The 23,053-nt window shown below is 32.8% G+C and overlaps 1 protein-coding gene and 1 pseudogene across 1 annotated transcript; both read left to right on the plus strand.

Moving 5' to 3' along the window:
* Positions 1-9,184: 9,184 nt before the first annotated feature.
* On the plus strand, positions 9,185-10,371 carry LOC128171080 (olfactory receptor 2L8-like; annotated as a pseudogene).
* Positions 10,372-17,982: 7,611 nt separating this feature from the next.
* LOC128173270 (C-C chemokine receptor type 1-like) lies at positions 17,983-19,415 on the plus strand. The gene has a single exon (XM_052838989.1). The coding sequence runs from the start codon at positions 18,072-18,074 to the stop codon at positions 18,945-18,947; it is 876 nt and encodes a 291-aa protein (XP_052694949.1). The 5' UTR covers positions 17,983-18,071; the 3' UTR covers positions 18,948-19,415.
* Positions 19,416-23,053: the final 3,638 nt, after the last annotated feature.

The raw sequence follows: 23,053 nt of genomic DNA on the forward strand, positions 1-23,053 counted from the left end.
TCAGCTACACGCAGCTGCAGTCAATCATAAAACGGAGCTTGTCGCCGAGTTTTCGTAATGAAATCCGCCAAATGTTTATAGTAAGCAAAGTGGACCGAAAACGCTTGCCTAGCGAATATACTCCTTGCCATTGCCTCCAGGGAACTCATATAACCATATATTTAAAACCTATATATCGTTGGCTGTTCAATGTAATTTTTTCTTATTTCTAACATATGAAAGTTTTGGAAATTAGCGTAATTTAAAGAAAGGTATCTTACATAAGAACAGAGAGTGAGAACCAAAACAAAAAAAAAGCGCAAAGATGCTTGTCAATCAATGTTCATTTGACTTAAAGAGGGATACATGTATATATTTTCTGTCCAGATAAGTTGGATTTGAGTACCGTGGTTTTAATCAACTTTATCTATCAATTTATTATTACCTGTATTATATGAATACCGTTTTCATTCGTAAAAGCACAAGCTTGACCCTTCATGTACTTTGCAATCTACACCTTTGTTCATTCGTATATATATACGTGTAGAAATTCGTCATTATATACCCTGATGACGTAATGAACATTTTTCGTTCTACACGTACACCTGGGCAAACTTGTTTATGCTATCTACCACGGACTTAGATCCGCCAAAGCGTTTCTACCACATTACTTTCATTTGTGCTATTTCGTGCTGGTTTATCGAAAATGTAAGTTTTTAATTAACTGTACAATAATTATTTATCAAGCAAAAGTGAAATTATAGTTTACGGTCATTTTCTAACACGCTTTGAAATACCAAATGAGTAAGCAGATACTTCCTTAGTTTATTGACAAAATGTCTTCATTAGTTAGGATAGAAATGCGTTATCACATTCGATATAAGAAAAAATCGTTTGAATATAATCATTGATTTGTTGCATCTATCGAAGATTTTATTAAGAAGATTGAAAAGAATATGTAATGTCTGCTGCATTTTCCCGTATTGATTGTATTTTATGCACAGGGGGATGTCAATGCATAATTCAGCAACATGGCTGCAAAATAAAGAGGAAATGATTCCGGTACCTTCAGTAATTCCATTGGGCCTCTTCTAAATGTCACCACGATCATTAACGTTATAGAATTATGACATTTAGAATTTGATGCTAAATCGTACGTGCAATTTGGGAAAATTCACTCGTCCACTTCACTACAATTTAAAAAACAATGATTCGATGAAGGACGTTCTACATTGGTATGGGTGACTTTTCTACCAAGACATCCGAAGGAGGTAAACAAGCACGGGTTAAGCGTTGAAATTTTCATAGCATTTTCTTTTAGTTTTGACAGTGATGTAAAATCCTATCGAAAAATGTTTAATTTTTTAAGCGTAAAACATTTCTAAAATGTAACATTTGTGATTTTTATAACAAAATCCATAAGAAATGTCTGACCAGAACTGTTTTAAACTGTCCCCTACCGGTTTCATCGGAGGCTTTCCTATGCGTCCGTCTGTCTGTCCCACTTCAGTTTTCGACAGTTTTTTTTTCTTTATGCGTTTAAGGATTTATATGAAATTTGCTAAACAGCTTCAAAATGTCAAACTACAGATCAAGTTTACACTTTTGTAGCGCCTGGTTGACATATTTTCCAGAATTTTTTTTAATTTTCCATTTTTTTTAATGTTTGGGTTCGTTATTGGGTTCAATGTGTATTGGATAAACGAGGAAAGTATGTAGCCAGTAATAATATCGTGCATTACTTGTACCATTCCTTTTATTGTTGTCTAATAAACATATAAGTTCTGTAAAATAGTGTCAAGCATTGTGTTGTAAATTTAATCGACAGGGTTTGTTGTATTATTACAATCGGGTTCGTTATCGGATTGGTCTGTTTATTTGGGGTACAGAAGACGGTAAGAAGTGATATTCTGCACAATAATGCATTGTTTTCACAAATTTCTTCCAGAAAATACTTAATGGACTTGGCAAAATTACAGGAGATAAAATAAAGAGTATTTTGTCATTTTTTATTTCAGTTCCATATCAACGATGAAGTTTGAATTTTCTCTGTTCTTGTATCTCTGATTAAAGCATATTAACAAGCCGTTTATAATAGTTTTGAAATAAATGTATGCTTTCAAAGAATAAAACAAATCGGTAGGGGACGTGTATTGCTAATACAATACTCTCAAAATGCTTGTTCTGTTAGTGTTACAAATGAGTATATTTTGATCGTCGGAAAACAGATTATCATACAGACAAAAATGTTATGTCAGCGTGAAAGAAATAAAAGCCCGTCAATGCTTGCACATTTATTTAAAACATTGAAGTAATCAAATGTTTCTATCTTTAAAATGCTTAGGATTGACATATTTCAGTTGCGGACAAAAAAAATCATGTTATAGTATATTTCGATATCATTATTAAAAAAAAACAAATGATTAATTAATGTTTATATGTTTATTGTTGGTGAGAATTGTTTGAAAAAATATTTAAAAGACATGGCATAATATTTTAAACATGCAGTTTAACCGAACATCTAGCTGTGGAAAATACATGAAAAATACTTAAAGTGCAGGGGAGTTTGTATTTTTTTATATCCTTTTCAATGTGTTTATTGCGAGTAAATTCAATGCCACAGCAAAATACCACAGCCAGAAAAAAAGCATCTAATCTTAGTTATGCAGTTTCTGCTCGATTTGTTATCTAAATAGGTTGGCATTTTTGAAAACCCACGCCATTATACGAAGAGCAAGGATTTAGGAAGGAAGATATTTTTGATGAATGTAAGTATCTTCCTATGCAGATTGACAGCTTGGGTAGAGTGTATATGTACAAATAAATGCTTGGCGTTGAACCATAATATATTTGTATACCGCATATACTCGGCAATACTGTACTAGCAAAATGCTAATCAAATGAGGTAATTTCATTACCATTTTGTTTTCAGCTTTCATAAACAATTGTTATATTTTACAATCAAAGGCCCGGGCATGGTCAGGATTTTGATCAAAAATTATTTTCCGATTTTAAAGCTGCTTGGTCTGATTTTATATCAACTTTTGTGCACTTTTTTAAACGATTGTTATGCTAAGTTTCTGTATAATAATAGACATTGCAGTAGTTTTCCCAGTAAATTAAGCCACATTTCAATGTAAAAAATTATGTTCAGAATTTGTTAACAAATCAAACGACATGAAAGGGTATCGCAATATTTCGCCTCATCTTAAAATTCGCCCCTGACATCAAGACGGATATGGTTGTATTACAACTTTGATACCACCATAAATAAAGGTAGCAATGTTCAGTGTAATTAAAAATAAACCTTTGCACGTTTTTTCGTTAATATTTCTGAAGTCTGCTTTGATTACAATCGATGCATAGCATGCTGGTTGAATAGCTCCAATCATTCGGGGGAAGAAACCAAACGGTTCCCTGCTCTAAACATCCCATTATGCATTTTGGTTTGTTTTTTCGTTTGCCCAAAATGAAATTATTTTCATTTACTTTAAAAATGTATAACTTTGAAAGGAGATCGATTCTGCCGGTGTAAATAGCAGAAAGTCTATAACTTTCTAAAATAAATGGTTTGTATGGAAAATCATTTGACACTGTAATAACAAAAAATCGGACCAAGCAGTTTTAATATTTACAAACTTGTATTAATGTAGTTTAAAGACAATAATGTTCCCCTTTGTTGATACCAAAGGCATATAAGTATTTTAATTTTTCCTTTCATACATTTTCTCTGAATCTTCTTTAAGTTTCATCCTTGAACAATTTTTCAATACTATAAGAGACAAATTATCAACAGTATGTTCATTTGTATAAAGATGCATTGCTACAGAGTTGTAACTTTTTCTCTTAATCAGTGATAAGACTGAAACATGTTTTTGATAAAGTCACCCCGTTTCCCCAACACTTTAGACTTTTTACAAAACATTCCATAAACAACATTACAATGTACTTGACATACAATCGATATGATTTTTAACTTGATATGTTTCTCCCTGAGAAGATTACACAAGAAGAAACTGTCATAACCCCCCCCCCCCCCCACACACACACACACACACACTCACTCCCTCACTTAAAAGTACTCGTTTAAAATAATACTACATATAAATATCATGTTGGATTTAGTTGAACATGGAATCAGTCCAGAGTTTGAGTCGCTTTCTAGTGGGTCTATTCAAACCTGTCACGTGACATAGATGTTAACTTCAAAGCGGATGAAGATAAAAATGTTTCATACTAAAGAATACTTGCACCACTGTTATCATCCACAACGCCCCCCCCCCTCCCCCTCCCAACATTTTCAAAAGTACTCAACCTGAAGTATTGGTATTAACCTCATATTATCGCACTTCTCTTTAAAGATTCTTCTTGAGAACTGGATTTAGTGGTTAGACAACTTTAATGACGTTGGGTCATGGTTATGTGAATTGAAAAAAAAAGTTACAGCATAATATAACAGTGAGTAGGAGTATTCATTTCTTTCCAAATGCTCTGTCTAAATTTAGAACAGATGTTCAAAGTGTACATTATATTTGGTCGAACGTTTAATTGATGAAATGTTATTTTCCTTACGTTATCGCTCGTATTTATATTAAAATATATTATTTGTTGATGAACATAATTAGGGTTCCGCTCTGCGGGCACCCTTTAGTGATCAGTCTGTCCGTCCGAAATCTCTTGTCCGGATCATATCTTCTCTCCCCTTGGTCCTATCTTGCTCATACACAGGGCGAGAAACCATCTTTAAGCAAGTCCTTAAAGGTGGCTTAAAGGATATACATGTACGATTTTTAAGTCACCATTAAATATAAGCTTATAAGTCCTTAATGTCCAGAGGACTGCGAACGATAGCATTGTCTAGCCGCCTAACTAAAAGTAATTTTTTGATAATTGTCTAAATAAATTTATTTTTTATAATAATGTTAACATTAATGTATATTTTCATTAAACATAAATGATTTGTTCAACAAAGAGAGATAACTATGCATTTTGGGTTAAAATATCTCATTTCATGATAGAAACTAACGGAAAACGGAATTTTTTTTATAAAACATTCCCTTTTAAGGGGTTTTATTTATTGTTTTTTAGCATATTTATACCAAAGGGTTTGTTGTTTCACGGGGGTAACATACGTCTATAGACCAAAATATATTCCAAAAAAGCATTTTGCTTTGTAACGATCCAAAATATAATTAACAAATATGAATTAAATGAAAATTTACAATAATTTGAAACGTAAACATGCGATTATTAAATTTTTATGCATATATCGGCCGCTAAATAATATTGTCCTCACTCATAGAGACCGATTTCAATGAAAATAATTTAAGACCCCGCGTTAGCAAAACTTTTGTTTAATAATTAATAATTTGATTACAATTTTTTTAATATAAATTGATTAGTGTTTGATTATACTTTTTTAGTAGAAAGCTAAGTTTTTGAATATCTGACAGAAATTCCAAAATACTTGGATGTAAAATGTAAGCGGGAAACGGGCGTTAGCGTTCACAGTTCTTTCTTTAAGCCTCCTTTATGCCATCTTCAAGCATCCTTTAAGTTTCTTTAAGTGGCATTTACGCTTTCATTAGTTTGCCTTTACATTGTCTTTTAATTCTTTGTAAGTCAACTTTGATCAAGCTGAACAGTTTCATTTTAATTGCATTAAATAAAATGCAAGAACTCTTTGGTAGGGGTGGGAGGGGTTGATCCAAAGAATGATATAGTTCTCAGGTGGGGAGGAGAGTGTTCCAGACAGTTTTGATTGTCAACACACGCCATGAAGAAACAGCTATCTACACTCAAGCTTTGCGTAAACACTTTGTCGTATCACTAGCACAGATCATCATTATCAACACCGCTCCAATGAATACAGATCGCCGTTATAAAATTTTATTTGTTTTTGTTTCAAAATTATTGAAGCGGCGAGCGCTGTCCCTGTCTTTAAACTGACCATGATTTTAAATTAAAGTATGTGTGTTTCCCATTAAAAAATAACCAGGTGATCTCTCTCTCTCTCTCTCTTTTTCTCTCTCTCTCTCATTATTAATTGACATTCAAAATTTGACTAAATAATACTCAGTCGAAATCCATCATTGTTTGACTGTTTGCACATGATGTTAAATTCATAATTCTCATTGAACTGGATTCAAATTTTATTAATACAAATCTACATCAATTCGTTTTTATTTCGAAATTGTTTTTGTAAAGGAAAACATATTCACACAAACTAATTACGACACTGTGTTTATTTTTTTTTCTTTTAAAAAGTTTATCTAGTTATTAAATAAAATATAAATTGAATGAATAATACATTTTCTAGTTTTATAATCAGTTTATGATATGATTTTTTTTTCTATTTTAATTATTTCTAGATCTAATTCTAGATCTGCTAGATACATGTTAAAGATGAAAAGACTCTGAACTGCTTTTGTTATTTTGGGCGGGATGTTGCTGCTTTGTTTGTATAGACATGGTTTTATTAGTTTGTGTGTATCTAATATAAGTCTATTGTTTGTCCAACTTGAGAAAACCCCTGGAACTAACGCAGAATATACAAGACAGTCTTTTTTACATTTTTAATTCATTGTCAAAATCTTATTCCCTCACCAAAATATTACGTCCAAAAATCAAAGATACCTGTATGTAAGAGTAAAATCTAGAGACTGATTAATTACAGTAATGGGGGATTGGGGGGATAAATGCGAGGGGGGATTGGTTATATTGATTGTTATAGAATTGAAAGTTTAAAAATCATGTATAGAATCACATGTGTATTTTTTAAACATAAATCACTTAATTTGTTGTTCTGGATACGTTGTAAATATATAATACTCAATATTATAAAACTTATTACGTGCGGGAACGTGACCGGAGAGCTAACCGGCTTTTCTACATCGTTTTTGTATTGGATACAGAAGCCGACGTCTGTCCTCGATTTCGTTTGGAAACTGCTCGTAGATTCCATAAGGCTTCCCTTGAAGTCTGTGGGCATTTTTTCAAAACATGTACTAAATCTCCGTAGTACAAGAAACGGGCGACAATACGACAATCTTTCCCGCGGTAGAAACGACAAAAACCGTGCACATTATTAAATTGAATGTTGTTCTCGATTTCGAGCTCGTGATATATGAAGTAATGGAGTTTCCTTTCTGTGTCCTCGTTGTTCGTCTCACCTACAAGGCCAGTAAAGACAAGGTTATTTTTCATTGACCGACACTTTAAATCTAACACTAGGTGAACGTACATCTAACCGCTTTAAGTTTTGTAACTGAGTTCTAGTAAGCCTAACAGTTTACAGTCAGGTATAATATATGTTATCACTGTAGACCAAGTACCGTAATCCATTCTTAATACATGCATACATGTAATTTGGTAAAATTGATTGTTATAAACTGAATGTAAGTCAAAGTCTTTAAAGTAAATTCAAAAGCCAATGATTTATTACATATAAAAACCTTACCACATATGAGCTATCGTGGATCAGTGGAATTGAGCTGATTCTAGTGCCCGAAGGGTCCCAGGATCGATACCCAATTTGGGCATATTTTTCATTTTTTTTCCAGAGCAAAGCCCGTTTTTACACTTTTTTATTAAAATCATTGGAACTTATAGAATACACAGTATTCACTTCATAACTACATTACATGTTCATGTAGAATAAATTTTTTTTTTGCGTTGTGTGTCTTGACATGTTTTTATTTCTTTGTCTATATCTGATTAAAATCTATTGCATGTCAGACCTCAGAAAAACCCTGGAAATAACACAAAATATACACGATATACAAAATAGGTGTGTCTTATTCCAGACGCACGGCTATGGTTTTTTTTTTAAATAAAGTTTAAATATATTTGCCAATTAATCACAATTGATTAAATTTTCATAAAGTTAATATATTTTGTTTGTAAATTAAGCAGAACATTAAATAAAGACTGACATTATTTTTAAATGGCTTAAAGGTGGCTTAATGGTAGCTAAAAGAGGTTTGGACATTAAGGACCAATAAGTTGTCCTTCAAGGTTGCTTAAAGATAGTCTGTAAGCTGCCTTTAACCATCTTTAAGCCATCTTTACGCTTTTTTTAAGCCATCTTTAAGCAGCATATATAGCTTAAAAGTGGCTTTAATATTGTCATAAAGCTACCTTTAAGCTATTATTAAGGGGAACTTAAAGATGGTCATTCATCCTGAGTCACCAACAGACTGCCTTTGGCTAAAGGGTGTGCTGTGACCTTAAACCATGTCTCTAGGTCAAAGCTGAAGGTCTTAGCAGAAGTATATGAAAAATCCTTATTCGGAGCATATATTCTCTCCCCTTGGTCCAATCTGGCTCAAACTTCACTCACTGAGTGCCTATGGTGAAAAGAGTTGCAATGATCATAAATAAAGTTCGTAGGTTAAGGTCAATGTCATATTTGGTCAGGCGAAAACTCTTTTTTTCAGAGCATAAATATACTCTTCACTTAGCCCTATTTGGCTCATACTTCACATGAACAGAGCTTTTGATTATAGGGTGTGCAGTGACCTTGATCCAAGTTTCAAGGCCAAATATGAAGGTCATAGCAGAATTACATGAAAACCCTTGTACGGTGTATTTCTTTTCTCCCTTTGGTCCAAATTGGCTCATACCTCACTCACAGTGTGCCTACGATCAAGGGTGTGCAATAGCCTGGAATAATGTTTGTATGTCAAGTGTCAAGGTCTTATTTGATCACGCAGACTTTTTTCAGAGCATATACATGTACATAAATATACTCTCCACTTGGCCCTGTTTGGCTCCTACTTCACACTAACAGAGCTTTTGGGTTAATGGTGTGCATTGACTTTATGATTTAAACAAAGTCAACGAGAATGTCTTAGCAGATCTCTTGATAATCAGTTTTAGATCGTAGATTATTTCCAACTTGCCTAATCTTGCTCAAGTTGAACAAAAATGCCTGCATGTCAGGGGTTACGAGATTGATTGAATTAAAAGTGTTATGCCAGCTGGAAAATGTGTAAGTTACAGGTCAAGGTCAAAGCAAAGTTCTCTTAAATGCTTTTCACCCTTTCGTTCATTATTTAAGCGGGCCCTTTGAGATAGTCATCATCTCAATGTTGGCTAGTTATTCTTCGATTCTTATTTACGGACGACATAGGCAACTTATATACCAATAATAGCAGTATTGCAGGAAAAGTTTGATATTCATTTTAAAAAAAACCCGTGTATCGGGAAAACACGCAGTACAATGGCGAATACGTATGTTGTTATTGCTGCATCCGTTTTGTTCTGCATTGGATTAATTGGAAATTCTATCGCCGTCTGTTTTGTTGCTGTATCCAAACGGCTGCACACTCCAACATACGTCCTGATTGGATGCCTAGCAGTGTCTGACGTACTCGCCTCTATGACGCGATATGTTCAAATATTTGTCAAATCTCTATTCAAGGACTATTCACACGTATACTGTGGTTTCATCAATATTTGTTGAATACCAATGTTCGTGGATTTCGTTGTTAAGTTGATCCACGAATTTAAATGTTCATTGAAGTTCAATTTCAACTAACATTTTGTATTGATTGGATCATTGGCCACGAAATTATGTATCCTTGAAACTGTGCTTTTCAGAAAATCCACGAAAATTGATACCCACGAACATTAATGAAACCACAGTATTTATATATGGGATATTTACCTTTTTATTCATTCACTCGGTATTTTTCCATATGGTGTTAGCATCATATGTACGTTTTGTTTTCATAACAAATCCTCTGCACAGTTTGATACTGAAATGTCATTTTTCCATATGGTGTTAGCATCATATGTACGTTTTGTTTTCATAACAAATCCTCTGCACAGTTTGATACTGAAATGTAAAAAAATTATGTTAATGTCTTTTGCCGTTTGGATAGGCTCTATTGTCGTTTTCATCGGATACGGAATAAATATAAAGCTTTCTTTAATGGACATAGTATCTATCGAAACAGCAGTTTTAGCTGAGGTTGGATTTGCTTTGTATGTTTCTGGATTACCATTTATTATTGTAATTGTTTTTAATGTTCGAAAGCTGTATTACCTGTATAACCGAACAGCTTCTGTTCGACGAGCCAGAATACCAAACTCAGTGTCGTTGATGTTTTGGATTATCATTGTGATTTATCAACAATTTAGTACAATCTATCCTTTAATTTACACCATTAACTATGCATTGTTTAACGGTTCACTTCTAGATAGTAGCTTAGACTTAGTTAATAAAATGTTTTTTTTGTTTCATTGCTTCTTAATAGTTTGAATCCGTTGATATATTTCATGTTTTCACCCCCTGTTTTAAGATTCCTATCCCGGTTAAGAAAATGTTTTCATAATGGCACAGATCGTCGCATAAGCAATCCTAAATCATGTCCCCAGGTGGAATAGGTTGGTGAACTATTTTTTCCTTAACAATCTGACGTCACTTCTCTCTGGTTATTATGATTTCCGTCATCAAATAAAATCGTTTACGTTCTACGAAAAGGAGGTGATATTTTAAAGTTTAATAGTGGATCTGCCAATTTTAAAGCCGACGGTATGTAGCTCAATGTCTGCAAAAATTTCTAGTAAAGGTTTTAAACTCAGGTTTTGTTTCTAGTTAAAAAGTTGCAATTTACAACGCAATTAAAATTGCGCTAATATTTGACTGATTAAGCTTATTTCCACACGTAAATTACAACATTTTAACACGTACGGCATATTAGCTCCATAGTTGTCCATCCATTTTCTAGACTGCGAGCTACATACCTGCAGCTAGACATTTTATAGACTTAACAATATTGCAGAATATATATATTTTTTTATTATTAGCAATTTATATAACATTCATTTAAACTTAAGCTTGTGAAAGAAGAATATAGATGGAGTTTAATTACGTATTTTTAAAACCGTAATGTATTATTGTGTGTAGTTGTGCGTAAAATCACATGTGTTTAAGGTTTTTTATGTCAGTTACTTTTTAATTGTCATTTTAACAATATTAAAAAAAGTTTTCTTTTGTATATTTACCTCAAATGCTTATACACTAGAGTACTCTAACAAAGCTACAGGTTATAAACGAAAATCTTTTTTTATTTCGATAATGGTCAGCTTATTGTTGTTACATGTAAAACAGTATATATCAGTTTTTTTTATAATCCCCATTGTCATTTAGTTAACAGAGAGCCAAGAAAGAGGAACATTTTTAAAACGAGGATATAAGTAATTTCCACTTAAACTTGTAAAGTCAAATTTTGATAAAAGATAAACGGGTTTCGAATCTGGATTCTTTAGACTCGCTCATCAATTACGCTATCCGTTCGCTTCTTTTAACTCGTATGCGTTCGAAATTCTATAGACTGTCAATTGAATGAATGTGATGTGATACAATACAATGCACGACCACATGGTTTAGATCCAACGTGTTTACCAATAAAAAGATATAATTGATTGGGTGCACGGTGTTTCAGTATACATCAAATGAAATTAAGGCATATCATGTATTAAGAACTGTGGTCACTAAATGTAAACAAACTAGTGCTGAGCTCGTTGCAAGCAACGAGGAGTTCTTACGTTACAGCTTTAACTCAGGATAGGATTGTCAATCAGTCTTAATAAAACCATCCCCTTCTGACAGATTAGAGAGGTATTCATAGGAGGTCATCTTCACACGACCTTAACTTCTCACCAATCAGGGCTTTCGACAATCATTTGGAACTCGTCGAAATTTGACAGACAAATAAATCCATGCCTGTTTTCTATGTAACCTCCAAATGCGGAGTATTGATGAGTTACATCTCTCATAAAACAGATAAAGGCCTGTATGTGATAAGTTGGTGGTATATTTAGATGGTATGCAAATGTAAAGGTCATGTTAAGATGACCCCTTACCGATACCTATCAGACCCTGACAAGTGTAAACGGACGCTATAACAGACGAAGATATTAACATATTGTACGAAAAAAAAATCCTTGGCAGCGAAACTCCTGAAGCACTGTTGTACACTCTCTGGTTGAACAAGAATCGGTTTTTTTAAGTTTAAGAGGAGTGAATGAACCTTACAATTTAGGATGAACATCAAATTAGATTTTAAAAAAATCAGTTGCACAGAAATCCTCTAATATAACGAAAGACGACAAAAACAAAAACAGGGGATAATACTTTAGACACCCGCAAATTGGGAATGCAAGAGATCCAATTGATCTTTACAAACTATATGCAGTAAAAATACCTCTGGGCTATATGCCATTTAAAGACTTTTAGCTATCAAAAAGAACCATTAACCATCTCTGTAGATGACCCCCGTAGCGATATATGGTTTTTAAATTGGAAATTGGAGAAAAAATCTTGCTTCTTATGTGAAAGAGATGGCTACAAAAGCTTACTTTACAGGTCAAACGCTTACAAACTCGGCGCAAGAAAACATCTTGTTCAGAAAATCCGTAATGAAAATGTTCCACCAACTTACATTCTGCAAATTACTGTACATAAAAATGTACAGTCAATTTTAAATTATAGCCAAAATATGACTTAACTCTACAGCTGATATTGTTAATTCATAAATTATTAAAAATCAAAATCCTAGCAATATGAACAGAGAAAGAGTTATTTGTACACTGGAGCTACCATATTGGCACCATTTTGCCAAAAAATAAATAATTTCTACAGCTGGAATTTTAAAAAAAAATTATCATAAATAAAATCCCAGCAATTTGCACATCTCTTAAATTTTATGCAAAATTTTCTGAAGAAAAATAAAATAAATAGGCTACAATAACGATTCCCTTGTAAAGAATGGAAATGTTTACACAAAAGAAAGCTCGGTTTACTGTCATATTGATATTCGTATTTATCTTTAAATCACGATAGAACAAGAAGACCCTTTTCTTAGGCATTAGACACTAGAATCGTCTTTATGTACATGCTTCTCGAACACGAGTAAACTCATTTCCATGAACAGAACTCCGATCCGCTTACAGATAACTAACATAAATGGCTGCTGTTTTACTTTGACACATACTACATTGCATACGAGGGTTGTCCCAAAACAATGTAGACAAGACACATGATTTATAATCTGTTCACCGCAATTTCATTAGACTTCTATGTTTTTTTCAATGACCCTTTGGCAAACAATGCTGAAAAGTTCAAATCTGTACTTTTTTTATTTCTCGAGAAAATGAATAATTAGTAAAAACAAATTTTGTCAGGCGGCGTCGAAAATTCCGAGTTTTACGTTGTTCCTAAACCCTCCAAATCGTTTACGATAACATTTACGTTTTATTTCCGAAAATGTCTTTAAAAAAATAATATCTTTAAACATGTACCAAGCATGTACATTCAATATATATTTCTAGTTTTGTTTTGTTTTTTAATATTTTTTAAGTACAAACGATCTGTCGGCTCTAAACTTGTCCTGTATTACTTATTGTCTAACGTCTGTCTTACCGAAATGTGTCGATAAACATTTTGACGTCCATTTATATCGTTGTTTTTTTTTTCTCCACTTATTGTCATCATACTTGTTCAAATATTTTGAATGTTGTTTAACTACTTATTCATGAAACGCATTTCTCATCGATTTTTGTTAATTTCATTTACTTCCAAAGCCGCTTAGGATTTATTAAGTTTTCTTATAGCCAAAACATTTTCTGAATGAATAATAGAACTATTATCAAATATCAGTGTATGTTTTTTTTTTCATTCGAAAAGTACTTTTTCGCCCAATTTTCAATTCATTATGTTGATTTTAACTAAAGTTTTTGTTTTTGACATTGTGCGGCATGTCGAATTTCTGATCTAACATGCTTTCATTTCACTAATTTAATCTCAAATAATATTCGATTTTAAAACATTATTTGAATGCAAATTTCTTGTACCCTTTGTGACACAAATTGCATCTTCCTTTGTCTTCGAATAACTGAATAACGCCACTTGTCTACGCTATTTTGGGACAACCTTCGTATATCATTGATAGCAATCCAGTCAGGAAAACATACATTTAATCGGCTTTACAATTTGTTTAGTTTCTCAAAAAAATAAACGATATATTTATATCAAATAAATGTACGCATTCCATTGAAATGTTAAATGCTCTAGCCTCTGTCTTGGGGCTTCTCCTTGGCATTTGACATGTTTTTCTCTTGATCATCGAGTTACAGAAGTGGTAACATATTTTGAAATTTTCGTTTCGAATGAATGATGTTTTCAAAACCAAGGAATCAATTTTTAATTCAACGATTTAAATTTAAAAATCTGCATGAAGGTGTACATTAAAAAATCTTTATTCAAAAGGGCAATAAATTATATTGTTATACTTTCATTTTAAATACTGAAATCTGATTGGTTTAAACGCAGTTCATAATCTGTTCTATTACCCTCAGCATTAGCAACGCACTTAGCAACGGGTAACATTACGAATTGTTACATGCGCGAAAATCATGCGCGTACGGTTCGCCTTAGAATTCACGTTATTCCTATCTAAAAGAAGTAATGTTTTCTTTTAAATTAAAACATTCAGTATAACAAAATAAATAGTACCTGTTTGGGAGGATAACAGTTGAAATTGACACCCCTCTAAAACCATTGTCAACCTCCACTTCGCGTCGGTTGACAATGGTTTTCTCGGGGTGTCAATTTCAACTGTTACCCTCCCAAACAGGCACAATTTATATTAAGTTAAACATTGATTTGGATTTTCTTTGTTTAGTAATTAAGAAAAGTTTTCCGCCCCCCCCCCCAAAAAAAAAAAACACAACGAAATGCGTGAGCATCTTAGTTAAATTAAGAACACGTTCATTTTTCATCAATAACATAAACCTTCAACAAGTGCTTGAAGAAAGTTAGAAAGTTTGTTAGAAAACCATTTTAATAACACAACAAAATCCCTTTGATTAGGTAATAAATGCAATTATAGTATGTAGATGCTGACTGCTGATATTCTATAGGTAGACGTGTTCTCTTAAGTATTTATAGCCATGTCTACTATTGATGAGATTGATAACTTTGGACCTAGGGACCAATTTAGGACCGATTTAATATCGTTTTACACTGTACCTGGTATTTCTTATGTATCGAACACAAAAAGTGGGTTGATTTCAGTTAGTTAACATATCAACTCCTTCTCACTGGCCTATAAAGAGACTAAATTATGAAACACTCGTATGCTGACTGACGTTTTTCATACTTATTGTCAGACTATAATTAATCAGTCACCTAATTGTCTACGGACTTTTCCGTTTTTCCCGATTACGACAAAGAGCACGCGGCGGGGATGACCGGTCAGCAGAGGATGCTCACTACTCTATAGCGCCTGATTGTACCTCTTATTTTTTAGAGGTTCGTGTTTGCTCTGCTCCTGTTTTTTGTTGTTTTTTTTTATTAAGACGTTTGATTTTGAATACTGTTGGTTATCATTTAGTGTGAACCAAAATACAATCAAGTAGCGGTGTTATAATATCCCTAGTCGAAGTCGCTATGTCAAAAGAAATGAACTTCTTCTGACCCAGATGTGTTTCCTTCATATCATATCCACTTTTATGTTGATACCGAACAACCAATCATGAACTAATCTGGAGCCATGCTGCAAAAGTTATTAAAAGTTCTCTCTACTGACTGTACCCAAGTAATACATGTGGAATCAACTGCAAAACTTTTCTAACAAACTTTCTAACTTTCTTCAAGTACTTTCAGTATTTGATTAATTGAATGCATTGGATGGAATTTATAGCCCGTCTGACCATGTATCATAATACCATAAGAGTACATTCGATCAAAGCAGACTTAAGTAAATACACACATTTGTTAGTTATTATTTTTCACTTTGAATATCTTGTTTCTTATGATGATCATCCTTAACCCGTAAAACTATTTTTGTTTTTTTGAGACATGTTGTCTTGAAATATCTTAATCAAATTTACATGAACTGCGTACCATACGATTATGTAACATAATAACAGAGATAAAAAAACCAATAGAAATTATTTATAATTTTACTGACTAACAGTCTGACTAACAGATGAAAATGTTCATTATAGGTAAAAATATTGAATGGCTGATGCAATATTTAAGGTTTATATGTATAACAATCCGCATTTACTTAAAAAAAAACACTGCAAAGTTATTCACTATTTAAACTGCGTTGTTACATATTTTATATATAGAAATAAAGAAATCATTTTATTTTTTTTTTATTTTATTTTTTGCATAGAATAAACAATCCTTTTTATACTTTGTAACATATAGGTTGACCTTGTATGTAGTATTTAGATATTCTGGTGATAGGGTGTTACACAATGTAAGCATTATATACATGTATACGCACACAAGTTTTTCTCTGTAATTATCACACAAAAAGGTATAATGTTATGTTCTCTTCAACCATGTCACGTGACATACATGTTAACTTCAAACCGGACGAAGATAAAGATGTTTCCTTTAGATGGATACTTACCCTATTGTTACCACCCCACCTCAGTTAGCAGTGCTTAGCCTTACGTCCGAGTATTAACCTCATATTAATGCACTTCTCTTTAACGATTCTTCGTAAAAATTGGGTTGAGTGGCAAGACAATTTTAATGACGTTGGGTCCTGGTTATGCGAATTAAAGAAATTATTTTTTAGCACAATGTAAACGTGAGTAGGGATATTCATTTGTTCATAACATCTAAATTTAAAACAGATGCTGAAGGTGTAATTTTTTTTCTTAATCTTCAAATAAATGAAATGTTATTTTCTTTCCGTTATTAATCCCCTATCGGTTTTCACCGGAGGGGACTATAACTTTTCTCTGCGTCCGTCAGTCCGTCTGTCTGTTTGTCCGTCCGTCCGTCCGTCCGTCTGTCTGTCTTTCCGTCCGTCTGTCTGTCCCACTTCAGTTTTCCACACATTTTTTCTTTATGCGTTTGGGGAATAATATGAAATTTGCTGAACAGCTTTAAAATGTCAAACTACAGATTAAGTTTACACTTTTGTAGCGTCAGGTTGACATATTTTTGAGAAAATTAATATTTTATATTCCAATTCTTTAATGTGTGGGTTCGTTATCGGGCTCGGTGTGTATCAAATACACAAGGAAAGTATGTTGTCAGTAATAATATCGTGCATTTCTTGGACCATTCCTTTTACTCTGTTTAACAAACAAATAAGTTCTGTAAAATAGTGTCAAGCATTGTGTTGTTAATCTAATCGACAGGGTTTTATGTATTATTACAATCGGGTTCGTTATCGGGTTGGTCTGTTGAGACGATAAGAAACGATATTCTGCATAACAGTGCATTGTTTTCACAAACTTCTACAAACTGGTAGGGGACGTGTATTGCTTATGCAATACTCTCAGAATGCTTGTTAATCTTATTATACCCCCCGCAAACAAAGTTTGGGGGGGGTATATAGGAATCACCTTGTCCGTCCGTCCGTCTGTCTGTCTGTCTGTCCGTCTGTCTGTGCAATCATGTCCGGTCCATATCTTTCTTATGGAGAAACATTGGAAGTTCTTACTTCACACAAAGATTGCTTATGACCTAAGGGTGTGTCATGATCTTGACCCAAGGTCATTTGGGCAAGGTCAAGGTCACTGGCAGAAAAAGTGCAAAATTCGTGTCCGGTCCATATCTTTCTTATGGGGAAACATTGGAAGTTCTTACTTCACACAAAGATTGCTTATGATTAAAGGGTGTGTCATGACCTTGACCCAGGTCAATTGAGAAAGTTCAAGGTCATTGTTTCAAAAAAGCTAAATTCTGTCTGTGTCATGTCTTGTATTAATGGAAATATTAGAAGCTAAAAATTAACAGTTTTCAAAAATAAAGCAGTTGTTATTTATAGAAAATGGACAGTGAAATAGATTCATCCAATATTTTCTATAATAGCAAAAATACACGCATTATGATTTTTTTTCTTAGCGGGGGGTATCAATTGTGAGCTTGTTCACAGTACCTCTAGTTTATATTAAAATGTATTACAGGTATGTGTTGATGAATACAATTGTATTTTACAATTTTAATTTACAGACGATATGGGCAACTTCTTTACCAACATTAGCAGAATTGCTGGAAAATATTGATACTCAATTTAGTAAAATTGTGCCTCGGGAAAACACGCAGTACAATGGCAAATACGTATATTGTTATTGCTGCATCGATTTTGTTCTGCATTGGATTAATTGGAAATTCTATCACCGTGTGTTTTGTTGCTGTATCCAAACGGCTGCATGCTCCAACATACGTCCTGATTGGATGCCTAGCAGTGTCTGACGTACTCGCCTCCGTGACGCGATATGTTCAGATATTTTATAAATCTCTTTTTAATGAGTCTTCTCATCTATATATATATGAGATATTCACCTTTTTATTTATTCATTCGGCATTTTTCCATATGGTTTTAGTATCATATGTTCGTTTTGTTTTCTTAGTAAATCCTCTCCACAGTTTGAAACTGACTTGTAAACGAATTTTGTGGATGTCTTTTGCCATTTGGATAAGCTCTGTTGTCGTTTCCATCGGATACGGAACATTTAAAGTGCTAGATTTAATAAACATAATTTCTTTCGAAACAGCAGTGTTTGCTGAGGTTGGGTTTGGCTTGTATATTAGTGGATTACCGTTTATTATTGTAGTAGTTTTCAATGTTCGAAAGCTGTATTATCTGTACAACCAAACAGCTTTGGTTCGACGAAACAAAATAGCAAATTCAATGTCGTTGATGTTTTGGATTATCATTGTGATTTATCTCCTTAGCACAATATATCCTTTAATTTACACGATTAACTATGCATTGTTAAATAGTTCACTTCTTGATTTAAGCGTAGACCTAGTTCATGATATGTTTTCTTTTTCGTTGCTTGTCAATACTTGTTTGAATCCTTTGATATATTTTATGTTTTCACCTCCTGTTTTAAGATTTCTAACCCGATTAAAAAAATGTTGTATTTATGGCACAGATCGTCGAATAAGCGATCCTAGATCGTGTCCGCAAGTGGAATAGGTTGGTGAACTATTTTTTTCCTTAACCATCTGACGTCACTTCTCTCTGGTAATTGTGACTTTCGTCATGAAATAAAATCTTTTTCGTTATAAAGAAGTCAGTGATAGTTTAAAGTTTAGTATTGGTTCTACCGATTTTAAAGCCGAGGGTATGTAGCTCAATGTCTGCAAAAAATTCTAATGAAGGAAGAAGACTCCTGTTTTGTTTCTTGTTAAATAGTTGCAATCTACAACACACTTAAAATTACGCTATTTTTTGACTGAATACGCTTATTTCCACACGTAAATTGCAACGTTTTAACTAGTATGGAGTTTTAGCTCCAATGTCGTCCATCCATTATCTAGACTGCGAGCTACAGACCTGCAGCTAGACATTTTATAGACTTAACAATATTGTACGATATATTTTTTTTATTATTATTAATAAATATAACATTTATTTGAATTTAAGCTTGTGAAAGAAGAATAATGATGGTGTTTAATTGCGTATTTTTAAAACCGCAATGTATTATTGTGTGTTATTGTAAATAAAATTACATGTGTACATGTATAATGTTTTCTTTTTTGATGTCAGTTACGTTTCAATTGTCAATTTAAAAAAATTAAAAAAGTCTTCTTTCGCATATTTAACTCAAATGCTTATAAACTTGAGTACTCTAATAAAGATACAATTTATAAACGATTTTTTTTTCTTATTTCGAGAATGGTCAGGTTATTGTAGTTACATGTATAACATTATATATCAGTGTTTGATAAACCCCATTATCATATAGTTTACAGAAAGCACAGAAAGAGGAACATTTTACAACCGAGGAAATAGGTAATTTGCATTAAAACTTGTAAAATCGACTTTTGGTCTTGGATAAAAAAAAATAATAATAAAATACGTATGTAACGGTTTCGAACACGTGATCTTTAGATTTCCTTATCCATTACGCTATCCGCTCGATATTTTTAATAGGTTTGCGCTCAAAATTATATATACTGTCTAGTGATACAATAGACTACACACCCGCATGGTTAAGATCCAACGTCTTTACCAATAAAAAAATAAACATGATTAGGGTGCACGGTGTATGGGTATACGTTTCATCACTGGTTGACATGACATAACTTTTGGTCGCGAGATATAAGTGCTGCTTGTTTACAATATGGCCGGATACCTTTGACTAAGACATGAAGACGCATGATCAAAGTCGTGTCGCAACCAGCTTATTTCAGATTTTAGACGGCGACCATTACTTTCATGTAAACAACGTGCTATTGCACATTCTCCTTTTATTTTGAACATTATGTGGTAATAATTAATCGATTAATTGTTGTTTGGGAATATACATGAACGGAAGCTAATTAAAGCCAATCATGTAGGAAGAAACAGAGTGTCTTATTTTTTTTAAAAAAAAAACTAGAATTGAACTCGTTGCAAGCAACGAGGACGTCTTCCGTTACAGCTTCAAGTTAAAATAGGATTATCAATCAGTCTAAACAAAAGCACAGATATTGATAGATCATATTCACACGACCTTAACTTCTGACCAATCAGGGCTTAAGACAATCATTTGGAACACTTCAAAAGTTGACAGACATACAATCATGCCCCCTCTAGCTATCAAAAGAACCGTTTCTTTAGATAACCCCCGATATATGGTTTTTCAAATGTACAGAAGGAGTGAAAAAATATTGCTTCGTTTATGAAAGAAATAGCTACAAAAGCTAACTTTACAAGCCAAACGCTTACAAACTACAGCGCCTTCAGATAATTTGTAATAAAAATGTTCCACCAACTGACTTTATGCAAAAAAGCGGACATAAAAGCAACGCTAAGTTGTTTTTAAATTATAGCCAAAAATAACTAAATTCTACAGCTGGTATTTTTTATAAATAATTAAAAATAACTGTCCTAGCAATACACACACCTCTAATATATGTGAAATTGATCTGCAAAACATTTACTTGCTATCTTGAAGACTGTATTAAGAGTTTTCCGTACAATGCGGTACCCTATATGCAATATTTAGCCAAAAATGCCTACGTTCAACAGCGGGTATTTTTTAAAAATAAATTATCAAAAATCAAAATCCTAGCAATATGCAAAACTCTGATGTATGTACTACTGATCTTCAAAGGAACAGTCATATCTTGAAAACTTCAGGAGAATTTATTCGATGGTTGTGCGATTGTACCCTCTGACCCAAGGGTGATTGAGGGATATTACTATCATAGAAACCAAAGGTCTAGAGGTTATAAAAACGTCGATATAACGAAAGGTATGCTGCATATATAAACAACGTATAAATAATGATAACTCTATTGTAAAAAGAAACATTCCCTTATTTTTATTCATACACATTTAAAGGTACATATTAAAATATCATAATACTTTCTAAAAAATGATAATTTCTAAAGAATGATAATGCATGTGTTCACAAACGTTTTGGACACCCCTTGTACATGTACATATGTCAACACGATTATATGGAATTCATCCAAACTTGAAATAAAATAGAAAATAATACGATGAATGCATGTCTCGGGGTTTTAAAATACATTATCTTCAAATTTATGATAAATAATCTGAAAAAAAGAAATAGTGTATTTGATTAAAAAACAAGCACGACTCTTGAAGAATAACTCTTGTATGCTATCTGAAATCAATATTTTAATTGCCGATTCGTAAATATAAAACATTAAATTAATACGCCAAAACAGTGTTAATATTTACTTGAGTGGTTTTGGTATTTCAATTGGAACACGCTGCTATTGGTTTAAAGTTTTTTTTGTTTTTTGTTTTTTTTTTGGGGGGGGGGTTAATTTAATTTATGCCTGAATAAGTAAAACACAGTATGCACAATATAGTTAGCGTTGTTGTTGAACATTGAAAACGTCTTCATTAATATGATATTTTTACAGACTTAATTGACACATTAAGTGATAATTAAATATAAACTTAGTAAAGACGTATAACGGAATAATCGGTTATTTGCGATTCAAAAAACTGTCGGTTCGATTTGGCACGTTCTTCCCAGATTTCGATTCGATTCAGGTTTGTTTTTTTTTACATTCTTAGATTAGTTATTGTTAATCACTCTCTGATTGGCTAGTCCGTTAAAGTAAACATTATACACGAAAATGGCAGGGTGTCTCCAAGGGGGAATAAGCTATATACAATTTGATGTGCAATGACACAAAGAGCAAGAATAAATTATATGGTTTAGAAATGAGGATCTCAGAAGTTTACAAAATATACAGTGTATCATCATTTCCTATTTCATAAATGGGGGGGGGGGGGGGGGCGGGGGTTAAAGACAACACCATGTTCTTTACACCTTTTGATGCATCATAATGACATTAGAAGATATTTTGTATTTTCCTCTTTCATGTGGTCAGAACAGTCCCATAAGCTCATACATATAGCCTACATTGTATTTGATGCATTATAATACATTAAGAAAGAAATACTCCTTCCTTCCTAATATTATAACTCATATAGAAATGATAAGTGTCTACATTGTCTTACTTACATCTAATACACAAATTTAATAGGAAATTGTTTATTCAGGGTAGTATGGCTTAGTCTTATTTTAAATTACATTAAAAAATTGTCAAATATGGATCTTGGAAACCCCACCTGCAAACAAACTAAAATACAATCTGTTCTCCTCCCTCCCCCCTTAATTGTCGAATGATCTATTAAAATCAAAATATAATTTGGGGTCTAAAAACTTTTATAAACTGGTAGAACATGTTATTCTTAAAAAGAATTACATTACACCTTGCATATTTGACAAATGATCTATTGAGATATGATCAGAGGTCATATTTCTACCTTGGGATCAATAACTAGTATTCATTGACAAGTTAAAATTAATAACAAAAAATGATTCAAATTATAACTGTTTATACTCAACATTCACCCCCCCCCCCTTTAACCTGGTTCTAAAGATTCAGTCTTCTTAATACATTCTTTACACCATTTGATGCATCATAATGACATTAGAAGATTTTTTGTTGTTTCCTCTTTCATGTGGTCAGAACAGTTGATGCATTATAATACATTCAGAAAGAAATACGCCTTTGTTCCTTCCTATTAAAACTCATATAAAATGA

This window comes from Crassostrea angulata, chromosome 2 (assembly GCF_025612915.1).
Source record: "Crassostrea angulata isolate pt1a10 chromosome 2, ASM2561291v2, whole genome shotgun sequence".
In the NCBI taxonomy this organism is placed as follows: Eukaryota; Metazoa; Mollusca; class Bivalvia; order Ostreida; family Ostreidae; genus Magallana; species Magallana angulata.

Excerpts from the sequence above, each read along its gene's own strand:
- LOC128173270 (XM_052838989.1), top strand. The coding sequence starts at position 18,072 with ATGGCAAATACGTATATTGTTATTGCTGCATCGATTTTGTTCTGCATT.